At 60.3% G+C, this 22124-nt stretch overlaps 2 protein-coding genes across 4 annotated transcripts in view; one reads left to right on the forward strand and one right to left on the reverse strand.

The window, feature by feature from the left end:
- The first annotated feature begins 1136 nt into the window (after nucleotides 1-1136).
- Nucleotides 1137-13460, forward strand: GSS (glutathione synthetase). The gene is made up of 12 exons (XM_054173669.1): nucleotides 1137-1285; nucleotides 3199-3344; nucleotides 4680-4755; nucleotides 5811-5947; nucleotides 6052-6168; nucleotides 6551-6631; nucleotides 7959-8036; nucleotides 10054-10120; nucleotides 11321-11515; nucleotides 11708-11789; nucleotides 12055-12244; nucleotides 12941-13460. Exons 1-12 carry the CDS (start codon nucleotides 1157-1159, stop codon nucleotides 13062-13064), a joined length of 1422 nt encoding a protein of 473 aa, XP_054029644.1. The 5' UTR covers nucleotides 1137-1156; the 3' UTR covers nucleotides 13065-13460.
- Nucleotides 13461-16741: 3281 nt separating this feature from the next.
- The window catches only part of ACSS2 (acyl-CoA synthetase short chain family member 2), a 35508-nt gene continuing 30125 nt past the window's right edge, over nucleotides 16742-22124 (reverse strand). For 2 of the 3 annotated variants that reach the window (XM_054173441.1, XM_054173439.1), the window contains 7 exons: nucleotides 21974-22030; nucleotides 21578-21658; nucleotides 20150-20258; nucleotides 19971-20039; nucleotides 18189-18365; nucleotides 17417-17491; nucleotides 16742-16976 (listed from right to left, as the gene is read on the reverse strand). In XM_054173441.1, coding sequence (XP_054029416.1) covers nucleotides 16849-16976; nucleotides 17417-17491; nucleotides 18189-18365; nucleotides 19971-20039; nucleotides 20150-20258; nucleotides 21578-21658; nucleotides 21974-22030 — 696 coding nt within the window. In that variant the 3' untranslated portion in view covers nucleotides 16742-16848. The remainder of the gene's footprint in view (nucleotides 16977-17416; nucleotides 17492-18188; nucleotides 18366-19970; nucleotides 20040-20149; nucleotides 20259-21577; nucleotides 21659-21973; nucleotides 22031-22124) is intronic. The other variant, XM_054173440.1, reaches the window with a different exon arrangement.

Below are 22124 nucleotides of genomic sequence, written 5' to 3' on the forward strand. Positions count from 1 at the left end.
CCTCAGGGACGGGGGCTCCATCACTGCCTCGGGCAGGCTGTCCAAGGCTTGCCAGCACGCCTAGGGAAAGAACTGTTGTTTGTGTCCAACCTAAACCCCACCTGGCACAACTTGAAGCAATCTCCTCCCAGCCTATCCCTTATTCCACGGGAGCACAGACCGACCCTCACCTGGCGCCACTCCTTCAGGGCGTTCCCCCGGGGGAGGGGCAGGTCCTGCTCCACTCCAGCCTTTACCTAGGGGTCCTGCAGCTCCCGGGGCACCCCCACCGGGGCTCTCCCGGAGCCTGCGCTGCGCCATGGGCACCGCTGCCGCAGGGGCTGCCGATGCTGGGGGGGTCCCGATGCTGGGGGGGTCCCGATGCTGGGGGGGCTGCCGATGCTGGGGGGGTCCCGATGCTGGGGGGCTGCCGATGCTGGGGGGGTCCCGATGCGGGGGGGGGTCCCGCAGGGGTCTCCCCGCGTGCCAGCAGCGCAGCGCTGCTCGCTTCTGGCGTCACCCCGTGACGTCACACCGCCGGCTGACGCGCGCCTCACGCACGCTCGCTGCCGACTCCCTCCCCTCGCTCCTGACTCCGCCCCCGGCCCGCAGCGCGGGCTCGCGGAGCGTCACTCTCTGCGCTGATAGGTCATCTGCGCCGCCAATCCGCCTCCAGGGCGGGGCGAGGGAGAGCAGCCTGTCCAATCGGCGGGCGGCAGGCGGGGCGGGCTGCCGCGGCGGGAGCAGGTAGGGGGCGGCGGGGGCCGCTCCGGGCCCTGGGCTGTCCTCGGGGGCCGTGGCGCAACCAGGGGCTGGGGGTGGGTCAGTTCCCATCGGGGCTGGGAGCCGACTGTCCCCCAGGGGGCGCTGACCAAGGGGTGTCGTGACCCGCGGGTGTCCTGCACGTCCCCGCCTGCGGCGAGCTGCGGCCTCGGGCCCCGCACTCTGTAGGGCTGGCGGCTGAGGCTGGGCCGGGCTTGGCCCTGCTCAGCCGGGAGAGGCCACGGGCTCGGCGCGGGGTGTGGAGGTGCCTTGCTCCGGTGCGGAGCCCGTGTGCAGCCCCCCCGCAGTGCCCGAGCCGAGGCCGTCCGGCAGAGCGGAAGAGGCCAGGCCGCCTGTCGGGCCGGGCTCCGGGGCCCGGGTGGGTGATTGCTGTTGTGTCTCCTCAGCGCTGGCCATGGCTGCGCCGTGGGAAGACGTGCTGCGGGACGCCCCGGCCATCCGGGAGGCAGCGGCCGTGGCCGTGGACGCGGCGCTCCTGCAGGGAGTGTTGATGCGGACCGAGGGCGAGCCCAACGCCTCGGATGTAAGTGCCAGAGCGGAGTCACGGGACGTGTTCGGTCCTGACCAGGCTGTGAGTCAGCAAGCTGCCAGCCCGGGCTTTGCGAGCCCTCGACAGCGGGCCCCTCTGCAGTGAGCACCCAGCTGCCTGCCTGAAGCATGACCTCCCCCCGCAGACCTGGGGGGTACCCCGTCTAGATGATCAGCGCATCTCCCCAAGGCACAGCCCTGCTAACTGCAAGGGCTTGGACTAGACCACCCTCAAAGGTCCCTTCCAACCCAAACCAGTGTGCAATACAGTTCCCCTTTTCCAAGGACAGAGATTTGGAAAGGTTTGGGAAGATGCCAGGAGCCCTGTGTGTGTAGTGCTGGGAGCTCATCCCCCTCCCAGCCTCTCACCACCCTTTGAACCAGGGCAGTGCCTTGGGGAGGCCTCTGGTTTTGGCATGCTTCCAGCTGCAAGTCAACCTTTGGCCCTGTACCTGCAACGAGGGGACAGGGACAGGGGTGGCTGATCTCTGGCAGCTGATGGGGGGCTCAGCCTGTTGGAGTGGGATGCCATGAGGGGTTTCAGAGGAAGCACCCCAGTGCAAGAGGGTGGGACACCAGCAAGGGCAGGTCCCTGTGGAGCCTGGGGGCAGGCAGCTGCATTAAGAGCTGACAGAGGTGCAAGGAGGGAGATCACCACCACCACTGGGGCTACTTCTTGATGTCAACTCCATGATCAAATCAGGGCTCTGAGGGAACCTCAGAGGTTGGGAGGAGAGGCCAAATACACTGCTGGTGTTCCCTGTGTCATGTAAAGGTGAGGGTGAATTGTGAACTTCTATCTGGTGCAATAGTTTGGCTTTCAGGGTGGCCCTGTCCCTGAGCTGTGGGGTGAGCCAGGGGTCTGGAATCACCCCTGGGACTCAATGAGCAGGCCTCAAAGGAGTTAACTAATGGCCAAAAGGTGGCAGGTTCAGTTTGTCTCTGAAACTAGGGCATTTTGGAGACAGTGCTCTCCAGTTCAGGTGGAAACAGACCATCACTCAGAGGAAACAGCAACCCCTTGCACCAGTACAGGTTGGGGACTGACCTGCTGGAGAGTAGTGAAAGGGAAAAAGGCCTGGGGGTCCTGGGGATGTGAGGTTGACCATGAGCCAGCAATGTGCTCCTGTGGCTGGAGGGCCAATGGTATCCTGGGGTGGATTAGGAGGGCTGTGGTCAGTAGGTTGAGAGAGCTTCTCCCTCTGTTCTGTCCTACTGAGGCCACATCTGGAGTATTGTGTCCAGTTCTGGGCCCCTCCGTTCAAGGACCTCAGGGAACTGCTTGAGAGAGTCCAGCACAGAGCCGCACAGAGCCACACAGATGATGGAGTGGAACATCCTCCTTATGAGGAGAGACTTAGGGGAGCTGAGGGCTCTTTAGCTTGGAGGAGCCTGAGGGTGTTGATAAAGCTGTGCAGGGTGAGTGCCCAGAGGCTGGAGCCAGGCTGTGCTGGGTGCTGCCCAATGCCAGCACAAGGGGCAGTGGGGGAAGCTGAGGCAGAGGAAGCTCCATGGAGGGAGAATTATTTCCCTGTGAGGCTGGCAGAGCACTGGGAGAGGCTGCCTGGGGGGTTGTGGAGTCCCTCTCTCTGGAGATATTCAAGACCTGCCTGGGTGAGTTGCTGTGTGACCTGGTACAGGTGAGGGGGGCTGGTCTGGATGATCTCTGGAGGCCCCTTCCTGCCCCTGGCACTGTGTGAAGCCCTCTCTCCAGCCCAGCCCTGCAGCAGCTGCTGCCTCTGCCGCGCAGAAGGGACGGCTGGTAAAGCAGAGCCCTCAGAAGCCAGGGTGGAGGCCGTGGGTCTGTCCAGGGTGCGCTGGGGAGGCTGCAGCCTTCAGGCAAGCAGAGGAAGCTCCCCTCCAGCCCTGCTTACAGTGCCTGCTCTGCTGCTGTGTCCCTGCTTGCAGGTGGTGAACTTCGCTCCCTTCACGCTGCTGCCGTCCCCCGTGCCGCGCGCCCTGTTCCAGCAGGCCTATGCTGTCCAGCAGGACTTCAACCTGCTGGTGGATGCCATCAGCCAAAACAAGGAGTTCCTGGAGCAAACCCTGGCCAGGTAAGTCTGGCATCTTGCATTTGAGTGGAAGACTTCAGATGCAGAGCATTTGTCCCCTGTCAGGCGTTCCTGTCTCGGAGCCGAGGCAAGCGACCTGCCTCCTGTGCTGCAGTCCTTCAGCTCTGGGTGGTTTGGGGTCTCCTTGGGCCCCACAAGATGGGACATGTGGCCCACTCTCAAGAGCTGTTTTTGCCAGTGTTTCAAGGCTGTGAATAATTACTTGTGAACTTCTAGGCCCCTGGGCTTTAAATCCAAGCTGCTGGAGTCTTGGGGCCTGGATGCAGTAGTCTCTCAGCCTCGTTTGGAATCTTCCTGTGAACCAGCAGGTCTGCTGCCCACAGTTAGGAAGAGAAGCTGTATTCCCCTGGCACACCTACCTCTGATCAGTCATCCCCTGCTCTCCCAGCCCTGCTGTTGGGGTTGACCCACAAGCTCTGAGTGCTGCAGGACTCCTCTGCCCTGGCTGCTGGGCTGTGCTGGGTTTATCTGTGGCTGCTGCCCTGTGCTGGAGCCCTGATTTTGGCCTCCATAATCTGCAGGGCTGATGCTTCCCCAAAACCCTTTTCCCTGCCTGCCTGTCTGTGCAGGTGCTGCTGGCTCTGTGGCACTGGGACAGAGCAAAGGAGCCTTTTCCAGCATCCTTCTTCCCTGCCCATGGCTGGGGGGTTGGAACTAGATGATGCCTGAGGTCCCTTCCAACCCTAACAATTCTATGATTCTTGTCTTGCTGAAGTCTGACCCCCTCAAAGCTGTTTTAATATCTGGCTGCAGCCAGAGCTTGTTTTGGCAAGTTTGTACCTGTGGTTAGGGAATGCCTGGGGCTTGTGTGCAGCTGGGCTCCTGCCCTGTGCTGCCTCCTGTGTTGCATCTTGGGGCAGATCCTTTGAGGTGCTGCTCACAGTTACTTCAGAGGAGAAGCCAGACCTGCTCTAGCAGGGCTACTGAAGCACCACAGTGGGGTTTGGAGCCCCACAGGGCAGGAGGGGTTTGCTGAAGCTGCTTCTCTGAGCTGTGTGTGTGCAGGCACAGAGAGACTTCTCACTTCTTTCCTGCAACATTCAGCCAGGTTTATTTGCTTTTGCTTGTCCTGTCTCTGCCCTGCAGATGAAGGTCAGCCCAGCACAGAGGGGGCTGCTCTGCAGGGTGGCTGTGCTGGGCACACTGCATTTGTGTCATGGCCATGCACTGTGGTCCTGGCTGAAGAGTGCCAGGTGAGGTGCTCAGCAGTGCTGTAGGGCCTGGTCTAGCCCCAGCCCTGCTCCTGGGAAGGTTTGTTTCTGGGGAGGAATGAATTTCCTTGCCCAGGGGACTGACCTGGCCTCTCTTTCTCTCTAGCACCATCAAGGCAGATGACTTCACAGCTCGACTCTTCAGAATCCACACCCAAGTCTTGGAGGAAGGCTTGGCCCAGGTACTGTGGCAGGAGCTGTTGGCAGCTGTGCCCCTCTGCATGGTGGGGGGGCATTGCCTGGTCTCTGCCAGCTTGCTGCTGTGAACTGTCCCCTGGTCAGGCTGGTCACTCTCTGCACTACAATGTCACAGTTACAGCCTGAGAGCTCAGGACCTGGAGGTGTTCAAGAGGGGATTGGATGTGGCACTTGGTGCCATGGTCTAGCAGTCAGGAGGTGTTGGGTGACAGGTTGGACTTGATGATCTCTGAGGTCCTTTCCAACCTTGTTGACTCTCTGATTCTATTCTATGATGCTATGACCCTGCCCTGTGTGGCAGCCCTGCCCTTTGCTTAGTGCTGCCAGAAACAGGCCTTGGCTGGGAAGATTTTGTGTGGTTGGTCTTTGTCCTCTGGCACCCTCAGGAGAGCCCAAGGACAAGTTGCCATGGGATCACTAAGGGTGGAAAAGACACCCCCCCCCCCAAGGAGCTGTGCTGGCCAGGCTGTCCCTGCAGGAGCTCCTTTCCTCCCATGAGTGTTGCTGACTCCTCTGCAGTGCTGTGAGGGCCCCAGGCAAGGGCCAGGGTTCCTCTTGTAGAGATTTTGATCAAAATGGATCTGCTCCAGGAGGGTTTTGAGGCAAGGCCATCATAGAATGGTTTGGGTTGGAAGGGACCTTAAAACTCATCTAGTTCCAACCCTCCTGCCATGGGCAGGGACACCTCCCACCAGCCCAGGCTGCTCAAGGCCTCATCCAGCCTGGCCTTGAGCACCTCCAGGGAGGGGACATAACAACCTCCCTGGGCAACCTGTGCCAGTGTCTCCCCACCCCCACTGTCAGAATTTTCTTCCTGATCTCCCCTCCTCAGGGTTCAGTCCACTGCCTGTCCCTCCCAGCCCTTGTCAGAAGTCCCTCCCCAGCTCCCCTGTAGCCCCCTTCAGGTCCTGGAAGGCTGCTCCGAGGTCTCCTTCTAGGCTAAACAGCCTCAGGTCTCTCAGCCTCTCCCAGGAGGGGACCCAGGAGGCTGTCAGTTGAAGGCAGGAGGAGCAGGCCCTTCAGCTGCCCTGCCTTTCAGTCTGTGTTTCTAGGCATCAACCGCTCTGACTACATGTTTGACTGCGGGCCGGGCGGCGCGGCGCTGCGGCAGGTCGAGATCAACACCATCGCCGCCAGCTTTGGGGGCCTCACCTCCCACACCCTGCCTGTCCACCAGTAAGGCTCTGGCCCCTGCAGCAGCTGTCTGCCTGCTCCCCAGCCCCCCTCCCTGGCTCAGCCTGGGCGCTGTCGCAGCCTTCCCAGCTGGCTTTGTTCCGCAGGAGGGTGCTGAAGGTGCTGGGAAAGTCCAAGGAGGCCTCACAGCTGCTGCCCAACGACCCATCCAAAGGGCTGGCCCTGGGCATTGCCAAGGCCTGGGAGCTCTATGGCTCTCCAAGGTGAGGAGGGGCTGGGCTGCCTTATTCCCTTCACTCAGGGACACACAGGTTTGGGTTCAGGTTGTGCTTTCTGGAGGAGGTCTGTTTGCTTGGCAGGCTGCTCTGGCAGAGCCTGTGGCAGGCTGGGGAGAGCAGCTTGGTTGTCTTAGAGGTGCAGAGGGGCCCTGGAGCAGCTGTGTGGTTCAGCAGCTCAGCTTTTCCTCCTGCCCCACACTGGTTGGTAGTTCCCCAGGGTCAGTGCTGTGCTGCTTGCTGAGCCTTAGGAGCTCTGGGGAGAATGAGCAGGAGCAGTGCAGGAAGCCTGGATCAGAGCAAGAGCTGGTGGTCCTGGGTGCATGTGGGGGGTTCCTGGGTTTAATGGTGTCCTTGGTGTCCCCTGCAGTGCTGTGGTGATGTTCCTGGTGGAGGAAGTCCAGAGGAACATCTTTGATCAGCGCTGTGTGGAAAATGAGCTGTGGAACAGGTAAAGGCTGAGTTTGCCTGGGCTGGGAAAGGGGGGAGGTGGTACAGTGGTGGGAATGGGAAGCAGAGCAAATCAGATCAAAGCTGCCAGACCATCGAATCACAGAGTGGTTTGGGTGGGAAGGGACCTGTAAAGGTTGTCTAGTCTAACCCCCACCCTGCAGGGAACATCTTCAGCTACATCACCCCAACCAACCTGACCTGCAATGGTCCCAGGGATGGAGCTTCTACCATTTCCCTGGGCAGCCTGCTCCAGATCATGGTGATCCCCTGAGGGCAGCCAGTGGGCACAGTGTGGTGGCAGAGTGTAGGAGCAGGTCAGGGATAGATGGAGGTGTGCAGAATCTCTGCTTTTTGCTTGGTCACCTACTGAAGGACAAAGTCAAAACACTTGCTGGCCTCTGGGGCTGTGTGGGGGCTTGTCTTGGTATGTGACAGCCTTTGTCTTGGACTTTGCTCTGTTATGGAGCTCTCTTTTGTGTCCCTTCCATGGCCTCCTGCACAGCCTCAGCACAAACCTTTGTCTCCTCAGCAGCCTCCCAAAGCCTCTCACCAGCTCTTGGCTGGAAATACCAGTGGCTATCAAAGCCTCTCTTCTCCAGCACTGATCCCTTGCTGGGCTTTGTGCCTCTGTAGTTCTCAGAGCTGCACCAGTGGTAGCCTGGCTGTGGGCCACATCTCTTAGAGGAGACAGTGCTGAGCAGAGCAGGGTCAGTGAGGGTCCTGCTTGCTCTCTGACCTTGGATTTGGCACAGGGTACTTCATACAACCTTCATTAATGAAACTTCCAACCCAGTGGGGACAATCTGGGCAGAGTAAGGAAGGTGGCAGTGGAGTGAAAGACTGGGAGGAGGAGGAGGAGGTGTTTTGGTGGGCTGTAGCCCTGAGCCAGTGCTGGAGCAGAGGGAAGTGCCTCCCGATCAGCGAGTCCACACTGCCGCTGTGTGGAGGACTGCCGGTAATGCCCGAAGGAGGCAGAACATGCAGGAGATCACTCCTCTGTCTGCAGCTCTTGGCTTTGAAGCCATCACTGAGGGAAGCTGTTGAGTAGGGATCAAAAAACCCCCCCAAACCAACAAGCAAACATTGACTTAGGAAAACTTCAGGAGGTGGAAGATGAGGCTGGAGAAATCCAGGCTGGAGACCATAGGATGGGTGCTGAAAACAGGGATTGTTGTGGCCTGTGGATTCCTCTGGCTGTGGAACAAAGCCTGAGGTTATTTGGGGCAGAGCCCACAGATCCTCCTTGCTGCAGCCAGCAGTTTTCCCTGGGCTCTGTGGCTGCCCTGGCTGTGCCCAGGCTGCTGACTCTGCTGCTCTCTGCACAGGAACATCAGGGTCATCCGGAGGCGATTCAGGGACGTGTTTGCCAAGGGCTCCCTGGGGGAAGGCAGGAGGCTGTACATGTGAGTATGAGCCAAGCTGTGCTTCCTGGCTGGCTGAGGGGCATTTGCAGCACCTTAGCAGGTGGGACTCTCTGAGTGTCACTTGTGACTTCCTGAGAGAGCAGCTCTCTTGCCGTGCTTCTGGCTGCTGCTGCTTCCCCTTGGAGCTGAGGTGCTTTTGTTTTGGCAGCGGTGAGGTTTTGCAGGCACACCTACAAACATCATGTCCCTCCTTGAGGCCACAGCCTTCAGAGCTCTGCAGGACCTTGTGCTCCACACACATCTGCTATGAAATGGCTGATTCAGAGGCTTCCAGAGCCATTTCCTGTTTACTGCCCACATGAGGCTCTGCTGCTGGGAGCTGGGCTGGGCTGCCAGCACCGAGGAGGAAGCACAACACCTCTGGGGTGTCTGTTGGGTTTGAATGGCTTGCTTGCTCCCTGTGGAGACCAGGACCTGTGGGTCACAGACTCCAAGTGCTGGTAGTGGATCCTGACCATGATCACAGAATTGTCAGGGCTGGAAGGGACCTCAAGGCTCAGCCAGTTCCAACACCCCTGCCATGGCCAGGGACACCTCACACTACAGCAGGTTGCTCACAGCCACCTCCAGCCTGGCCTTCAAAACCTTCAGGCAGGAGGCTTCCACCACCTCCCTGGGCAACCTGTGCCAGTCTCTCACCACCCTCATGGGCAACAACTTCTTCCTCATACCCAGCCTGAATCTGTCCACCCAGTTTTGCTCCATTCCAGTCCTGTCACTACCCAACACCCCCAAATGTCCCTCCCCAGCTTTCTTGTAGCCCCCTTCAGATACTGGGGAGCCCCAGGAAGGTCTCCTGGGAGCCTTCTGGATGCTTGCCATGTTCCCAGGGCAGGGTGCCCAGGGCTGTGCAAGCCCCCAGGGAGGCACATCCCCATGCTAATGTTTGTTTCTGTGGTTGGACTCATTTTCCCATGGACCCATCAAGGTTGGAAAAGCCCTCTTGGGGTCAAGTCCAACCTTCTGCCTGACACCTCCATGACTGCTGGACCACATCCCAAAGTGCCACATCTACTCTTTCCTTGAACACCTGCAGGGGTGGGGACTCCTCCACCTCCCTGGGCAGCCTGTTCCAGGGCCTGAGCACTCTTTCAGCAAGGACATTTTTCCTGATATCCAACCTAAACCTCCCCTCATGCAGCTTGAGGCCCTTTCCTTTCATCCTGTTGCTAGTTGCTTGGGAGGAAAAGCCAACACCAGCCTCACTATGACCTCCTCTTAGGTAGCTGTGGAGAGCAGTGAGGTCTCTCAGCCTCCTTCAGGCTAAACACCCCTCGCTCCCTCAGCCTCTCCTCACCAGACCTGCTTTCCACCCCCCTCATCAGCTTTGTTGCCCTTCCATGGTTTGACCTTTGGTGCCTGTGCTGTCTGTCATGAGTGAATGCATTTGTCACCACCAGACAGCAAAGGGGAAGATGCATCCACTGCCCCCCCAGCTCCCTCTTCCCCCCCTCCCCCAGCTGCCAGCAGTTCCTGTGCTGCATCCCCTGACCGTGGCACACAGTTTGTGTGGCCAGAGCTGGGGTATGTGGTGCTGCAGGTGTTCTGGTGGCCCTGCCCTGCCCTGGCAGGATGTTCTGGGGCCTGTGCAAGTTGTTGAGTCAATGTCCTGCCTTGAAGTGCCCACAGAGAGGGATCCTGTACCTTCCCAACTTCCAGAATTGGCCAGGCCTGGCTCCTGGTGTAAAAAGCCTTTCAGTTTTAGGTTCTTGCCTCCCTGCTGGGCTGGCTGCCTGCATGACTGAGGCTTTGGTTAGGGTTGAGGCCAGGTGTCAGCTGCCTGTGTCTCAAGACAGGACACACCAGCTGGGGCTTGGTGGAGAGGAGCCAGCAGCCCTCTGGCAGAGCCAGCCAGGAGCAGAACAGCCCAGGAGGCCAAGGAGTAGAACCAGACACTGTAATGTGCTGCCAGCTGACACTGCTGCAGCCCTCTCAGTGCTGGGGGCTTTGGGCAGAGGCTGGCCTGGTGCTTGAATGCTTCTGGTCTCTGTTGCAGGGATGGCCAGGAGGTAGCTGTGGTGTACTACAGGGAGGGCTACGTGCCAAAGAACTACGACCAGCAGGTCAGTCCTGGCCTCTGCTCCTGGCAGCTGCCCACACTGTGGCCTTGCCCAGCAAGGTTGAAGCCTCCTGGGGGCATCTGCCCTGTCCTAGGTGGGGTTAGTCCTTCCCTGGGTGGCTGCTGGCACTGGCAAACTGCACAGCACACATGGGTGTCCCTGGTGCTTGTGCAGTGAGAACAACAGCAGCATGTCGTGGGGACCTCTTACTGCAGCACTGAATTCATTCTGTGCAGCCTGGCTTAGCACAGGTAGCAGCACCTGTCCTGTGCAGGGTGAGACCTGTTGCACAGACACAGCCTGTCCTGTGCCAGGAATGGTGGGCTGCAGAGAGCAATAGAGCAGGCCAGGTCTTGCTGCTGCCAGCAGGTGGCAGCACTGGGGCGCGGGGACGAGGCGGGGAAGGGGTGCAGGGAGGAGGCGCAGTGGGGAGGCGGGGAAGGGGCGCAGGGAGGAGGCGCAGTGGGGAGGCGGGGAAGGGTCGCAGGGAGGAGGCACAGGGGGGAGGCGCGGGGACGAGGCGGGGAAGGGGCGCAGGGACGAGCTGGGGAAGGGGCGCAGGGAGGAGGCGCAGGGGGGAGGCGGGGAAGGGGTGCAGGGACGAGCTGGGGAAGGGGTGCAGGGACGAGCTGGGGAAGGGGTCGCAGGGAGGAGGCGCAGTGGGGAGGTGGGGAAGGGGTGCAGGGACGAGCTGGGGAAGGGGTCGCAGGGAGGAGGCGCAGTGGGGAGGTGGGGAAGGGGTGCAGGGACGAGCTGGGGAAGGGGTCGCAGGGAGGAGGCGCAGTGGGGAGGCGGGGAAGGGGTGCAGGGACGAGCTGGGGAAGGGGTTGCAGGGAGGAGGTGCAGGGACGAGCTGGGGAAGGGGCGCAGGGAGGAGGCGCGGGGACGAGGCGGGGAAGGGGCGCAGGGAGGAGGCGCAGTGGGGAGGCGGGGAAGGGGTGCAGGGAGGAGCTGGGGAAGGGGTGCAGGGACGAGCTGGGGAAGGGGTCGCAGGGAGGAGGCGCAGGGACGAGGCGGGGTAGTGAGCACAGGCAAAGGCAGCGGTAGGAGGTCCCTCTATGTGCCTTGCTTGTCTCCAGAGTGGTCTTCCCAGCCCTCTGTCCCTGCCTGGCAGAGGGAGGAGGCAAATCTGGTGTCTGCCACTGAGCAGAGCAAACCTTGGGGGCGTTTTTCTGACTCTTGGCCTCTCTCTTCCCGTCTCAGAACTGGGAGGCAAGGCTGTTGCTGGAGAGATCACGGGCGGTCAAGTGCCCGGACATTGCGACCCAGCTGGCGGGCACCAAGAAGGTCCAGCAGGAGCTGAGCAGGCCTGGCACACTGGAGAGCTTGCTGCCTGGCCGTGCTGAGGCTGTGGCTCGCATCAGAGCTACCTTTGCTGGCCTCTACTCCCTGGACATGGTGAGTGTGAGCTGGGCAGGAGCAGGAGCCAGCAGGCACAGGCCCGCTTGGCCTGCCGGAGGCTTCTCTTTGGTTAAGCTGAGAGGGCTTTGTTGGGGTCCCTGGGGGATGCTCTCAGCCCTGCTCAGAGGAGTCTGTCAGGGAGCCCCTGCTCCTCCCTGAGGCTTTGCTGTTGCCATCCTTCCCTGCTAGGGTGCAGAGGGTGACGAGATAGCTGCCGCTGCCATCGCTGACCCTGACCGCTTTGTGCTGAAGCCGCAGCGAGAAGGTGGAGGTAGGAGCTGGGCTGGGCCTGGCAGGGCTCACTCTGCTCTGTGCTGCCTCCAGGGGAGGCAGGAGCTCTGTGATGGATCAAAGGTGGCTTGGCTCGGTGCTGCTTTAGCCATGGGGACCAGTCATGCCACGCAGGCAGCGCTGCTGCTGGAGGAGCTCCCCCAGGGCTGGGCTGTGGGGAGGCAAAAGCTGAGGCAGTTTGGGCTGCTGGGGCCGAAGGCTTCTGCCCTGCTGGGAAGTGTTTGACTTGTTGGTTTTGTTGTCAGGGAACAATCTCTATGGTGAAGAGCTCAGGCAGGTTCTGGAGAAGATCAGAGACAGCCCTGAGAGAACCTCCTACATCCTGATGGATAAGATCAAGCCACAGCCAGCACTGAATTACTTGCTGAGGGCTCACAGCCCCCTGCAGCTGTCTGAGTGCATCTCAGAGCTTGGCATTTTTGGTGTCTATGTCAGGTGAGAAATGTGCTCCTGCTCCAGCAGCACTTGGGTTGGGAGCCTTTGCCCTCTGCACTGAGCACAGCAGCACTGCAGGTGTCTCTGGGGCAGAGGTCACCGTTCAGGCTCTGCCCATTAGCAGCTCGCTGAGCACCGTTCAGATGCTGAGCTCCTGCTTTGCATCTTCCACCAAAGGAGCTGATGAAACACCCCAGAGCTGCTGCTGCTGGTGGCTGCTGGTGTGATGACCACGTGGAGCCGCTCTGTCTCCATCCCTGATTTCAGGGAGCACTCCTCAGGCTCTGGAGGCAGCCCAGCTGCCTTGCTGAAGCTCTGGTGATCCCAGCAATAGGCTTAATGCAGCTGTGTCCATCCCCCCGTAGCTGCTGCTTTTGTTAGAGCCCTCCCCAGCCCACAGAAACTTCTCCAGAGCTTTCAGATTCAAGTCCTCCTCAAAAAATGTGCTCTGGCAGGGTGCAGAGCCTGGCACTGCCCAGGTGCAGAGGGCTCAGCCCAGAATGGCCCAGCTCAGAAAGGGCCTGGCTGTGCTGCAGGCACAAAATGGGCACAGCTGTGCTGTCACAGAGCCCCCTGGCATCAGCCCTGGGGCTGTCACTGGCAGGTGACCCAGGCTGTGCTGTGGCAGGGACATGAATGACTGAGATGCCAGCAGGGTTGTGCTGGGCAGGTGCTGAGCTGCCCTTCTCTTTGCAGGCAGGGCAAGGAGATGGTGATGAACACAGCCCCTGGGCACCTGCTGCGGACCAAGGCCGTGGAGCACGCGGACGGGGGGGTGGCAGCGGGGGTGGCGGTGCTGGACACCCCTTACCTGGTGTGAGGAGGCACTGCCCCCTCCCCCCACCTCCCTGCTGCCCCCAGAGCTGCTCTGCCACGGGGATGTTCTCCTGAGGGTGTGCTTGCCAAGGCCTGACCTGCTGGGGACTGAGGGACTGTGTGGGCACAACCGTGCCAGCGTCCCGCTGCCAGCTCCAGCTTCCACACTTCCTGCTGCAGGAAGGGGACTCTCTTGCTTGGCCTGCCCAGGAGGCCCTGCTCTGTGCATCTCCCAGCTGGCACCAACCAGGACTGCACAGGTCTGGGTGTTCCCTTGGGGCCTGCCTGCAGGTACACCAAAGCTGAAGGGTGAGTGTGCCCCAGCAGGCAGCCACGCTGGTGCCAGAGCCCTGCTCCCTGCTGCCCCATTATTCCTGGAGACACAAACCCAAGGCCTGGGGAGAAGGGTGGATGAGTAACAGCCTTCAGCTGGGGGGTTGGGGCCCTGTGCCTTGGGGCTTTGGAGGTTTAACGTTGAGCCCAGCTCCATGTGCCCATGGCCCCTCCAGCCCTCCTCCAGGTGCTGCTGCTGCCCTGATCTCCCCTTTTCCCTGTGCCTGAGGATCCTCAGGGGTCCTGCACAAGGACAGCTGCCCTGGTGGAGCTTGCCCAAGGGCCTCTTGTTGGCTTGTGCCTTGCCCAGCTCCTGTGTTGTTGGACTGGGTGCTCATCCCAGACAGTGCCTCTGCCACAGAGGGCAGGCAGCACTGCAGGACAAATCTGGCAGCCACCTTCTCACCAAGGAGGACACTCTCTGCTCCCACTGCCTCCTGCAGCCTTGTCCAGCAGCTCCTGTGAACTAGCACAAGAATGCCTCACAGTGATGGTGGCAGAGCCCTGTGTGAGGGCATGTTGGAGCCTTGTCCCAGCCAGCCTGCCACTAACCCCCAGTCCCCAAGGGACTGTCCCAGTGCAGCCCACTGAGTAGCTCCTGCCTGTTCTGCTGCTGCATGTACAGCCCAGGGGGGTGTCAGGGACCCCTGACCTTGCTAAGAGCCCTGCTGGGACAGGGGGCAGGCTGAGAGTGGGAGCTTCCTGATGAGGAAGCAAAGGAATTGCAGAAGTGGAGGGGGTGCAGCCCTGGCTGCCAAGCTCTCTGCTCAGGGACCAGCAGCAGCAGTGGCTGAGAGCTGTCTGCTGCCAGGTTTCATGACCAGTGGGAGCAGTGCAGCTGGGAGGCACATGGAGAGGCTTGGGCTCTCCTTCCCATGGGCTTTTGCCTTGTCCTCCAGCCCCTCTGCCCCTCAGCTGAGCAGTTCCAGGGGAAACACAAGAGTTGCCCCTTGCTGGCAGTGCCCTGGTGAAGCACCTAGGCAGCCCCAGCTCTGCCCTTCCCCTGACACCAGTGTGAGGCAGCCCCAAGCCCCTGCTGGAGAATGCAGGTGCTGCCTGAGGGCCCCTTGCTGCCTCAAGGGCCAGCCCTTCCCCCTGGGGGAGGGCTGCAGGTGTGGCTGGTTCTGGGGGGCCTGGGGGCCTGTTTGGGGTGGGGGGTGTTGATTGCCCTCAGCCAGAGATTAAAAGGTATGTGCAATCTGAAGGCTCCTTGTGCCAGTTTGTCTGAGCCCAGCTGCACAGGGGAGGTGTTCTCCCAGGCCAGGCAGGGCCCTTCACATGGGGACAGCTCAAGCCAGGGCCCAGGCCCTGCAGCACTGCTGGGGATGTGTCCTCCCACTCAGCTGCACAGCCTTGGCCCAGCAGCACCAGGGGCTGGAGAGCTGCTGGCTGAGGGCTGCCAGGTAAGAGGCTCCAGCAGGAAATGCTCTCAGCCTGCAGCTGTGACTGGTTTGCTGGGGCAGGAGGTTAGCTGGGGCTGGGAGGACACTGGGACAGGCCCCCTGAGCTACTGGTGGAGAGAGAGGGTGGTGCCTGGTGGAGGTCAGGGAGCTATGAACAGCCCCAAGCTTCCAGGGCTGCTTGCCAGGCTCCCTGGCACTGGTCCTGCCTGGGGGCTGGTGACAGGCAGGTGTCACACTGGCTCCAGCTTTCCTTGGCCTTAGCTGGCTGCAGCCCAGAGAGAGCCAGGCAGAGGCTCCAGCCCTGGAGCCAGCACTCCAGCCTTGCCCCAGCAGAGTCAGAGCCTGTAAAGCCCCAGCCATGGAGAAGCTTCAGAGGGCAGGAAGCTGCTCCTTCCCAAAAGCCCACCCCAGTGGTGGGGCACAGCAGGTCCAACAGCTGAGCACCCCTCTGTCCCCCAGACCCACTGCCCCCCTGGGCATGCTCTCAGCCTGCTGCTCTTTTGTTTCCTTGAATTTTATTCCCTTTTGCATAAAACTTGAGCTGTTTCCAGTCCCCATCACAGCACAGATGAAGAGGAACAGAGGAGGAGAGCTGATGCAGGAATCCTTGTCAAGGAGGTGGCACAATCCACTGGTACAGAGCCCTGGGGGGCATGTGGGACACTGGCACATGCTTGAGGTTACAGATCACAGCCAAGTGCTGTGCCAGTCAGAGCAGCAGGTAAGAAGTGAGGCTTGGGACTTGGACAGCAGCCCCCCAGAGCACCCACACCACTTGCCTGGAGCAGCCAGCTCAGCAGCAGCTTCCAGCCCAGCCAGGTCAGCTCTGTGGGCAAAGCCTGGAGCTTGGCACTCACCCCCCCAGCTGCTGCAGCAAGTTTGAGAGCCCAGTTCTGCTTTGGTTTAAGTGCAACACCCAGCAGGTCACAGGCAGCTGTCACACACACACAAGGAGGGATCAGGTCCAGCTCAACCCAGGGCTGGAGGTCAATGGGATTCAGTGAAAGAATGGCTTTGGCAGTGCCCTGGTGGTGGTGAGGCTGTTGGGCTAGAGGTCTGGGGGTTTGGACTCCCCTCATCATCAAGCCCTGCCAGATTTAAGCAAAAGCTACCTTGAAATATCTTAAGCCATCTTTTCCTGACAGGCAGCATCACCTGGGAGTGCCACAGCCCTGCCTGCCCCTGCTCTCTGCTGCAGCAGTGGTGGGGGGGGGTGAGAGCCCAGAGCCTGCCTTGCTGGCAGTGGGGAAAGCTCTCTGCATGGCTTTGATTCTCCTCCAGCCTTTGGTATCCACCACCCACTCCAACCTGAGGACACTTCTGAGTTCAGCTGTGAGTGGGTGGAAGCAGAGCCCTGTGGAGCAGGTCAGACCAAGACTTGTCCTCTTAGCCCACGCTCCCTACCACGTCCATGGTACCAGGACCCTGGACTGGGCAAACCACACCAGGCAGAAGGAACTGATCCTGGTAACAAATTGCTCTAAAGCTGCTCAAAGCTCCCTGGAGCTCTGCCCTACCCCCCCCCAGGCCAGGAGCCCTCTGCTAGCAACAGGCTTGGGTGGTGGAGGCAAGACCAAACCTCAGCCACTCGGTTCTGTGAGCCTGGCCTTCAGTTGTCCTGCAGCTTGCAACACTCCAAGCACAGATGAAGCTTTGCAGGCCTGGGGGCAGTGGCAACTGCCCCTGCCCTGCCTGCCCCCAGTGACCCCAGCACCACTTCCCCTCCCACCCCACTGCTCCTTCCACCAGGGCCCCTCGGCGACATGGAGTTAATACTTAACCACCCCCCGGGAAATACAATTGCAGCTCAAGAAGGAGGTGCTGCACAGGGAGCAGCCCCTCTGCAGGAGGGGAGCCTCAGCTGTAGATGGCCAGCTGGAGCATGATGCAGGTGCTCCTCCAAGGCATGGGCAGGGTAGTGAGACACAGGCTCTCCCTCCTCTGCTGTCTGTACATTCAGCTCGGGAGCTGCAGGCTCCCTCCTGGGGCAGCCCTGGGAGGGACGACTGCTGCTGCCACCACAGTTCTGCTGGGCAGGGGCAGGCCCTGCTGCTACTGTTTAGTGTCACATCTGTTGTTGAAAAGGTGTTTGATGACACCTGGGTTTGCCAAGGTGGAGATGTCCCCCAGCTCCTGGTCGTTTTGGGCAATCTTCCTCAGGATCCTCCTGGTGATCTTCCCTGTAAGGACAGGAGGAGGAGTAAAGGGCCCAGCTGGGACAGCAGCAGCTGCAGCTAACCAGGGGGGGAACCTTTCCCAGCACTGGAGCAGGCTGCTCAGAGAGCTGCTGGGGTCTCCATCTCTGGAGCCATGCCAAACCCTCCTGGACATCTTCCTGTGTGACCCTCTCTAGGTGAACCTGCCTTGGCAGGGGGCTTGGACTCCATCTCCAGAGGTCCCTTTCAACCCCTCTGATTTTGTGTGTGACAGGGAGGGGAAGCAGCAGTCAGGAACAGCTCTGCACCCTCACCAGGAGTGGGGAGTGCCCAGACCTGCAGCACCCTGCTTGCCCTGAGGTTGCTCCCCCAAGGATTCCAGAGTCCCTGGGCAAGCAGCTTAGGGCTGGTTTCCTCCCACAGGCAGGAACCAGCCCTGTCCCAGCAGTGTGCCTGGGCCTTACCTGAGCGGGTTTTGGGCAGGCTGGGAGCATACTGGATGTAATCAGGTGTTGCTATGGGCCCAATTTTCTCTCTGACTGCAAAGGAGAGCAGAGATTTTCACTGCAGGAACTGGCAGGTGCCACACATGTCCTCTTCAGACAGGAGGACCAAAGTGAGCCAGGCAGAGCCCAGCTCCTGGGCAGCCTGGCAGCAGGACCTGCAATGCCAAGGGGGCTATAAAAACATCCTCCCAAAGGCAAAGGCACTCAGTTCTTCAGCCTCTCCCTCAAGAGACCTCTGCAGTGGTTACACCAACCCCCATTACCATTTTGGCAGAGCACTGAGGTTCACTGCTGGGTTCCTACAGAGGAGGAGCTGCCATGGCTCCGTTTCATGGCTAAATGTTGCAGCCTGTTGTGCCAGTGAAAGATGGCCCTTGAGACCAGGGCACAAACAGGCAGAGCACTGCCCCAGAGCTCCCCAACAGTCCTCAGCAAATCAAAGTCCCCCTGGGAGAGCAGTGGGAGCTGTGAGAGCCCTGCTGCAAACAAAAGCCAGCTGGGTGCCCCAGTTCTTCACCTGGGTGCCAGCTACCGAGAGGCAGAGATGGCATCACAGGAGCAGCCCAGGGCTGGCAGAACTGATTTTAGTCTTCACCAGCCATGTTCTCTTCTTCAGAGGGGACACCTTGTCACAGCTGTCCAGGCTGCATTCCCCACCCCACAGGCACCCAAAGCCCTTAACCCCTCCATCACCTGCCCAGCCCTCTCCCCAGCAGTTTGCTGCTGCTACCTTGCTTCTTCAGCTCATCTGCCAGCTTCTTGCTGAACTCGTGGCCATCCCTCAGGGTCACGAAGCAGTAGAGGCTCTCCCCCTTCAGGGGGTGTGGGTGGCTGACCACGGCAGCCTCTGAGACGGCAGTGTGCTCCAGCAAGGCCGACTCCACCTCTGCGGTGCTCAGCAGGTGGCCTGGAAGCCAGGAGAAACAATGTTCCACACAGCCGCGGGGGGCTGGGGTCCTGCAGCCTCCCAGAGCCGGGAGGAAGAGCTCTGCAGGGGTGCAAGGCCCCGAGCTACAGGTTGGAGAGCACTGAATCCATCAGCTTGAGGACAGACCCCAGCTGGAGAGGGGAGCTCGTTCAGCAGAGCAGGGGCTGAGCTGCCCTTGCTGCTGGCCCTGGAGCAAGGCAACCTCCCTTGCTGCTCTCCCTCCCACCTTTGGCTCCTTCCTGCACCAGCCCAGGGGCTGCTGACAGCCACGGGATTAAACACAGCACAGGCTGAGCAGGAGCTGGGTTGGGCAGGAGGAGACCTGCCCCTGAGGCCAGCTGGATGGGGCAGAGGAAGAGGCTGGGTGTGCAGAGCCCAGCAGCCAGCCCTGCCATGCCCTGCTGCAGCTCAGCACCCTGGGGAAGTGGAACCCCTCACACCTCAGGGCTGGGGCACAAACCACTCCTGCAGGCTGCTCTACCCTGGGCCAGAGAGCCACGGGAAGGTGGGCAGCTCCCAGAACGGTCAGGTGGTGGAGCACCAAGCACTGCTGGTGAGATGAAAGGATCAGGTCTGACCCAGAGCTCAGTACAGCAGCTCCTGCTGGCCAGATGCGGGCTGCAGCACCTCTCTTAGGAGAACAGACTGAAGGAGCTGGGGCTGCTCAGTCTGGAGAAGAGAAGGCTCTGAGGAGACCTAATTGTGGCCTTCCAGGATCTGCAGGGGGCTCCAAGAGAGCTGGGGAGGGACTTTTGAGGATGTCAGGGAGTGACAGGACTGGGGGGGATGAAGCAAAACTAGAAATGGGGAGATTCAGCTTGGATGTTAGGAAGAAGTTGTTGCCCATGAGGGTGGTGAGAGCCTGGCACAGGCTGCCCAGGGAGGTGGTGGAAGCCTCCTGCCTGGAGGTGTTTGCAGCCAGGCTGGAGGTGGCTGTGAGCAACCTGCTGCGGTGTGAGGTGTCCCTGGCCATGGCAGGGGGGTTGGAACTGGCTAAGCCTTGAGGTCCCTTCCAACCCTGACAGTTCTGTGATTCTATGATCTGTGGGTGACAACAGGAAGGGGGAGATGGGGCTATAAAATACAGTGTATGGGAAATGGCAGGCAGGGTAGCAGCTGAATCTCAAAGACTCAGTCCAGAGAGGGGGGAGAACCTAGACACAGCTCCCCAAGCACGATCCAGCTTCAAGGGTAGCCCTCCATGGAGCAGCAGGTGGGATTAGGGAGCTCACTGTCCTCCCCAACCTCTGCTTCCCTGTGGCCCTACATCCTTCAGTAGAGGCACCTCAGCTGGCTAGGGACCTTCTCTAAGAGCTTACAGAGGGCTCCTTCCCACCAGTGTGCTGCCCCCAGAGGAAAGGATGCAGAAAGTTACCAAGTCACAGAACCAGCCCTGAGCCAGCAGTTAGCTCCAGGCTGAGAGGAGGTTGCTGAGCAGAGTCAGGGATGCAGAACCCTCCTCCTTAAGGCCAGGTGGCTTTTTATAACCAGTGTCAGCAGTGGCTGCACAAGTGTCCCCCCAGAGTCTCCCCACCAGTGTCAGGCAGCACAGTGCTCCCCAGGGCAGGCAGGAGGGGTCCTCACCAGAAACATTGAGCATGTCATCGATCCGCCCCGTGATCCAGTAATAACCATCCTGATCCCTCCTGCAGCCTGCAAGAGCCAGAACCACAGCCTCAGGGGCAGAGCCAGCCCTGGGAGCAGCTCCTGAGGCATTCTGAGGCCAGGAGACAGCAAGGCAGGTGCTGCCCAGCCAACCTTACCATCTCCTGTCACATAGTAGCCAGGGAACTTCTTGAAGTAGGTGGTTTCGTAGTGCTGGTGGTTCCCGTAGAGCGAGCGCATGATTCCTGGCCAGGGCTGCTTGAACACCTGGGGGGCAGAGACACAGAGCTGAGCCAGGAGAGCAGAACTGGCCACTGCCTACTGACAAGGGACAGCAGGAGGGCAAACAGCCTCAAGCTGCACCAGGAGAGGCTTGGGTTGGGAAACTTCCCCACTGCGAGGGTTCTCAAGCACTGGCACAGGCTGCCCAGGGAGGAGGTTCAGTCCCCAGCCCTGCAGGGGTTTAAAAGAGGCAGAGAGGTGGTGCTGAGGGCCATGCTTTAGCAGCAGCCTTGGCAGAGTCAGAGAGGGGCTGGGCTGGATGACTTTAAAGGGCTTTTCCAACCCTAATGGTTCAATGACTCTATGAAAACCAACAGTGCAGCTCCGCATGGAGACGGGTGGGGTGGAGACGGGTGGGGTGGAGGTGGAGACGGGTGGGGTGGAGGTGGAGACGGGTGGGGTGGAGGTGGAGACGGGTGGGGTGGAGGTGGAGATGCTAGAGGCAGTCATGGGTTGAATCATACAATCACTAAGGTTGGAAAAGACCTCAGAGATCATCAAGTCCAATCTGTCATCCAACACCTCCTGACTGACTAAGCCATGGCACCAAGTGCCACATCCAAACCCCTCTTGAACACCTCCAGGGATGGGGACTCCACCACCTCCCTGGGCAGCACATCCCAATGGCCAGGGAAGAACTTCCTCCTCACCTCCAGCCTAAACCTCCCCTGGTGATGTTTCCTCTTGTTCTGGTGCTGGCTGCCTGGGAGAAGAGACCAACCCCCACCTGGCTACAACCTCCCTTCAGGGAGTTGTAGAGAGCAAGAAGGTCTCCCCTGAGCCTCCTCTTCTCCAGGCTAAGCAACCCCAGCTCCCCCTCAGCCTCTCTTCACAGGGCTGTGCTCCAGACCCCTCCCCAGCTTTGTTGCCCTTCTCTGGACACCTTCCAGCATCTCAACATCTTTCCTAAACTGAGGAGCCCAGAACTGGACACAGGACTCAAGGTGTGGCCTAAGCAGTGCTGAGCACAGGGCACAATGACTTCCCTGCTCCTGCTGATGACACTCAAGACCCTTCCTGTCCAGTACTGGGACAGTCTCACCAGGCTTGGCTTGGGGGAGCTCAGCTGACATGTTGCTCCTGTCCTTCTGCCCTACCCATGTGTGCAAATGCATCCCAGGAGTAGCTGAACAGTCTGTTTACAGCACAAAACTTTCAGTGAGTTATGGCAGTGAAGGGAATTGTGCCACCCAAGGAGGTCCCTCCTGGGGAGCCAAAGCAGAGGTGTGTGCAAGCTCCCAGGAAGGTCCTGCAGCTCGTGGGGAGCCAGCCAGGGGAGGGGGGGAAGGTCAGCCCTTCTTTACCAGGTAGCCTTCTGCTGCTCCTTCCAGCTCTTCCCCCGACTCGTTCAGGATGGCAGGGACCACACCAAAGAAGGGGAATGTCTGCCATGGGGACCAGAGACAAGGAGACATGGAGGTGAGCCCAGGCATCAAACCCCCCAGGCAGAGGGAGGGGGAGGCAGAGCAAGAGCAGCCTTGAAGAGGCTGTGGCACGTGGGGCCTGTGAGCGCAGCTGCGAGGCCAGGCCTGGGAAGTGGGGTGGTGGCCACCTCCCTGCACACACCACCATCCCATCACCACCCTGCCAGGCTGGTAACCACCAGGCCCCAGGACACACGGTGCCAGCCACTCCTCTGGTGCCTTGGCATGGCCCTGGGAGCCCTCCCTGCCCCTGGGGAGGAGAACAGAGGTACTCACAGCAGAGCCTGGCTTCATGGGGGTGGCAGCAGGAAGGGGTGTCAGCATGTGGCCACCCTGCAAAGAGAGGCCAAATGGGGTGAGTTTGGGCCATGCCACCCTGTCCCACAGCCGTCTGCATCAGCTCTGGTCACATCATGTCCTAGCCTGA

The sequence above is a fragment of the Dryobates pubescens genome, chromosome 26 (assembly GCF_014839835.1).
Source record: "Dryobates pubescens isolate bDryPub1 chromosome 26, bDryPub1.pri, whole genome shotgun sequence".
Lineage (NCBI taxonomy): Eukaryota > Metazoa > Chordata > Aves > Piciformes > Picidae > Dryobates > Dryobates pubescens.

Coding starts and splice junctions, on each gene's coding strand:
- GSS (XM_054173669.1), top strand. CDS start 1,157: ATGGCTGCGCCGTGGGAAGACGTGCTGCGGGACGCCCCGGCCATCCGG. Junction 11,516..11,707: donor GCCTCTACTCCCTGGACATG/GTGAGTGTGAGC, acceptor CTTCCCTGCTAG/GGTGCAGAGGGTGACGAGAT. Junction 11,790..12,054: donor GCCGCAGCGAGAAGGTGGAG/GTAGGAGCTGGG, acceptor TTTTGTTGTCAG/GGAACAATCTCTATGGTGAA.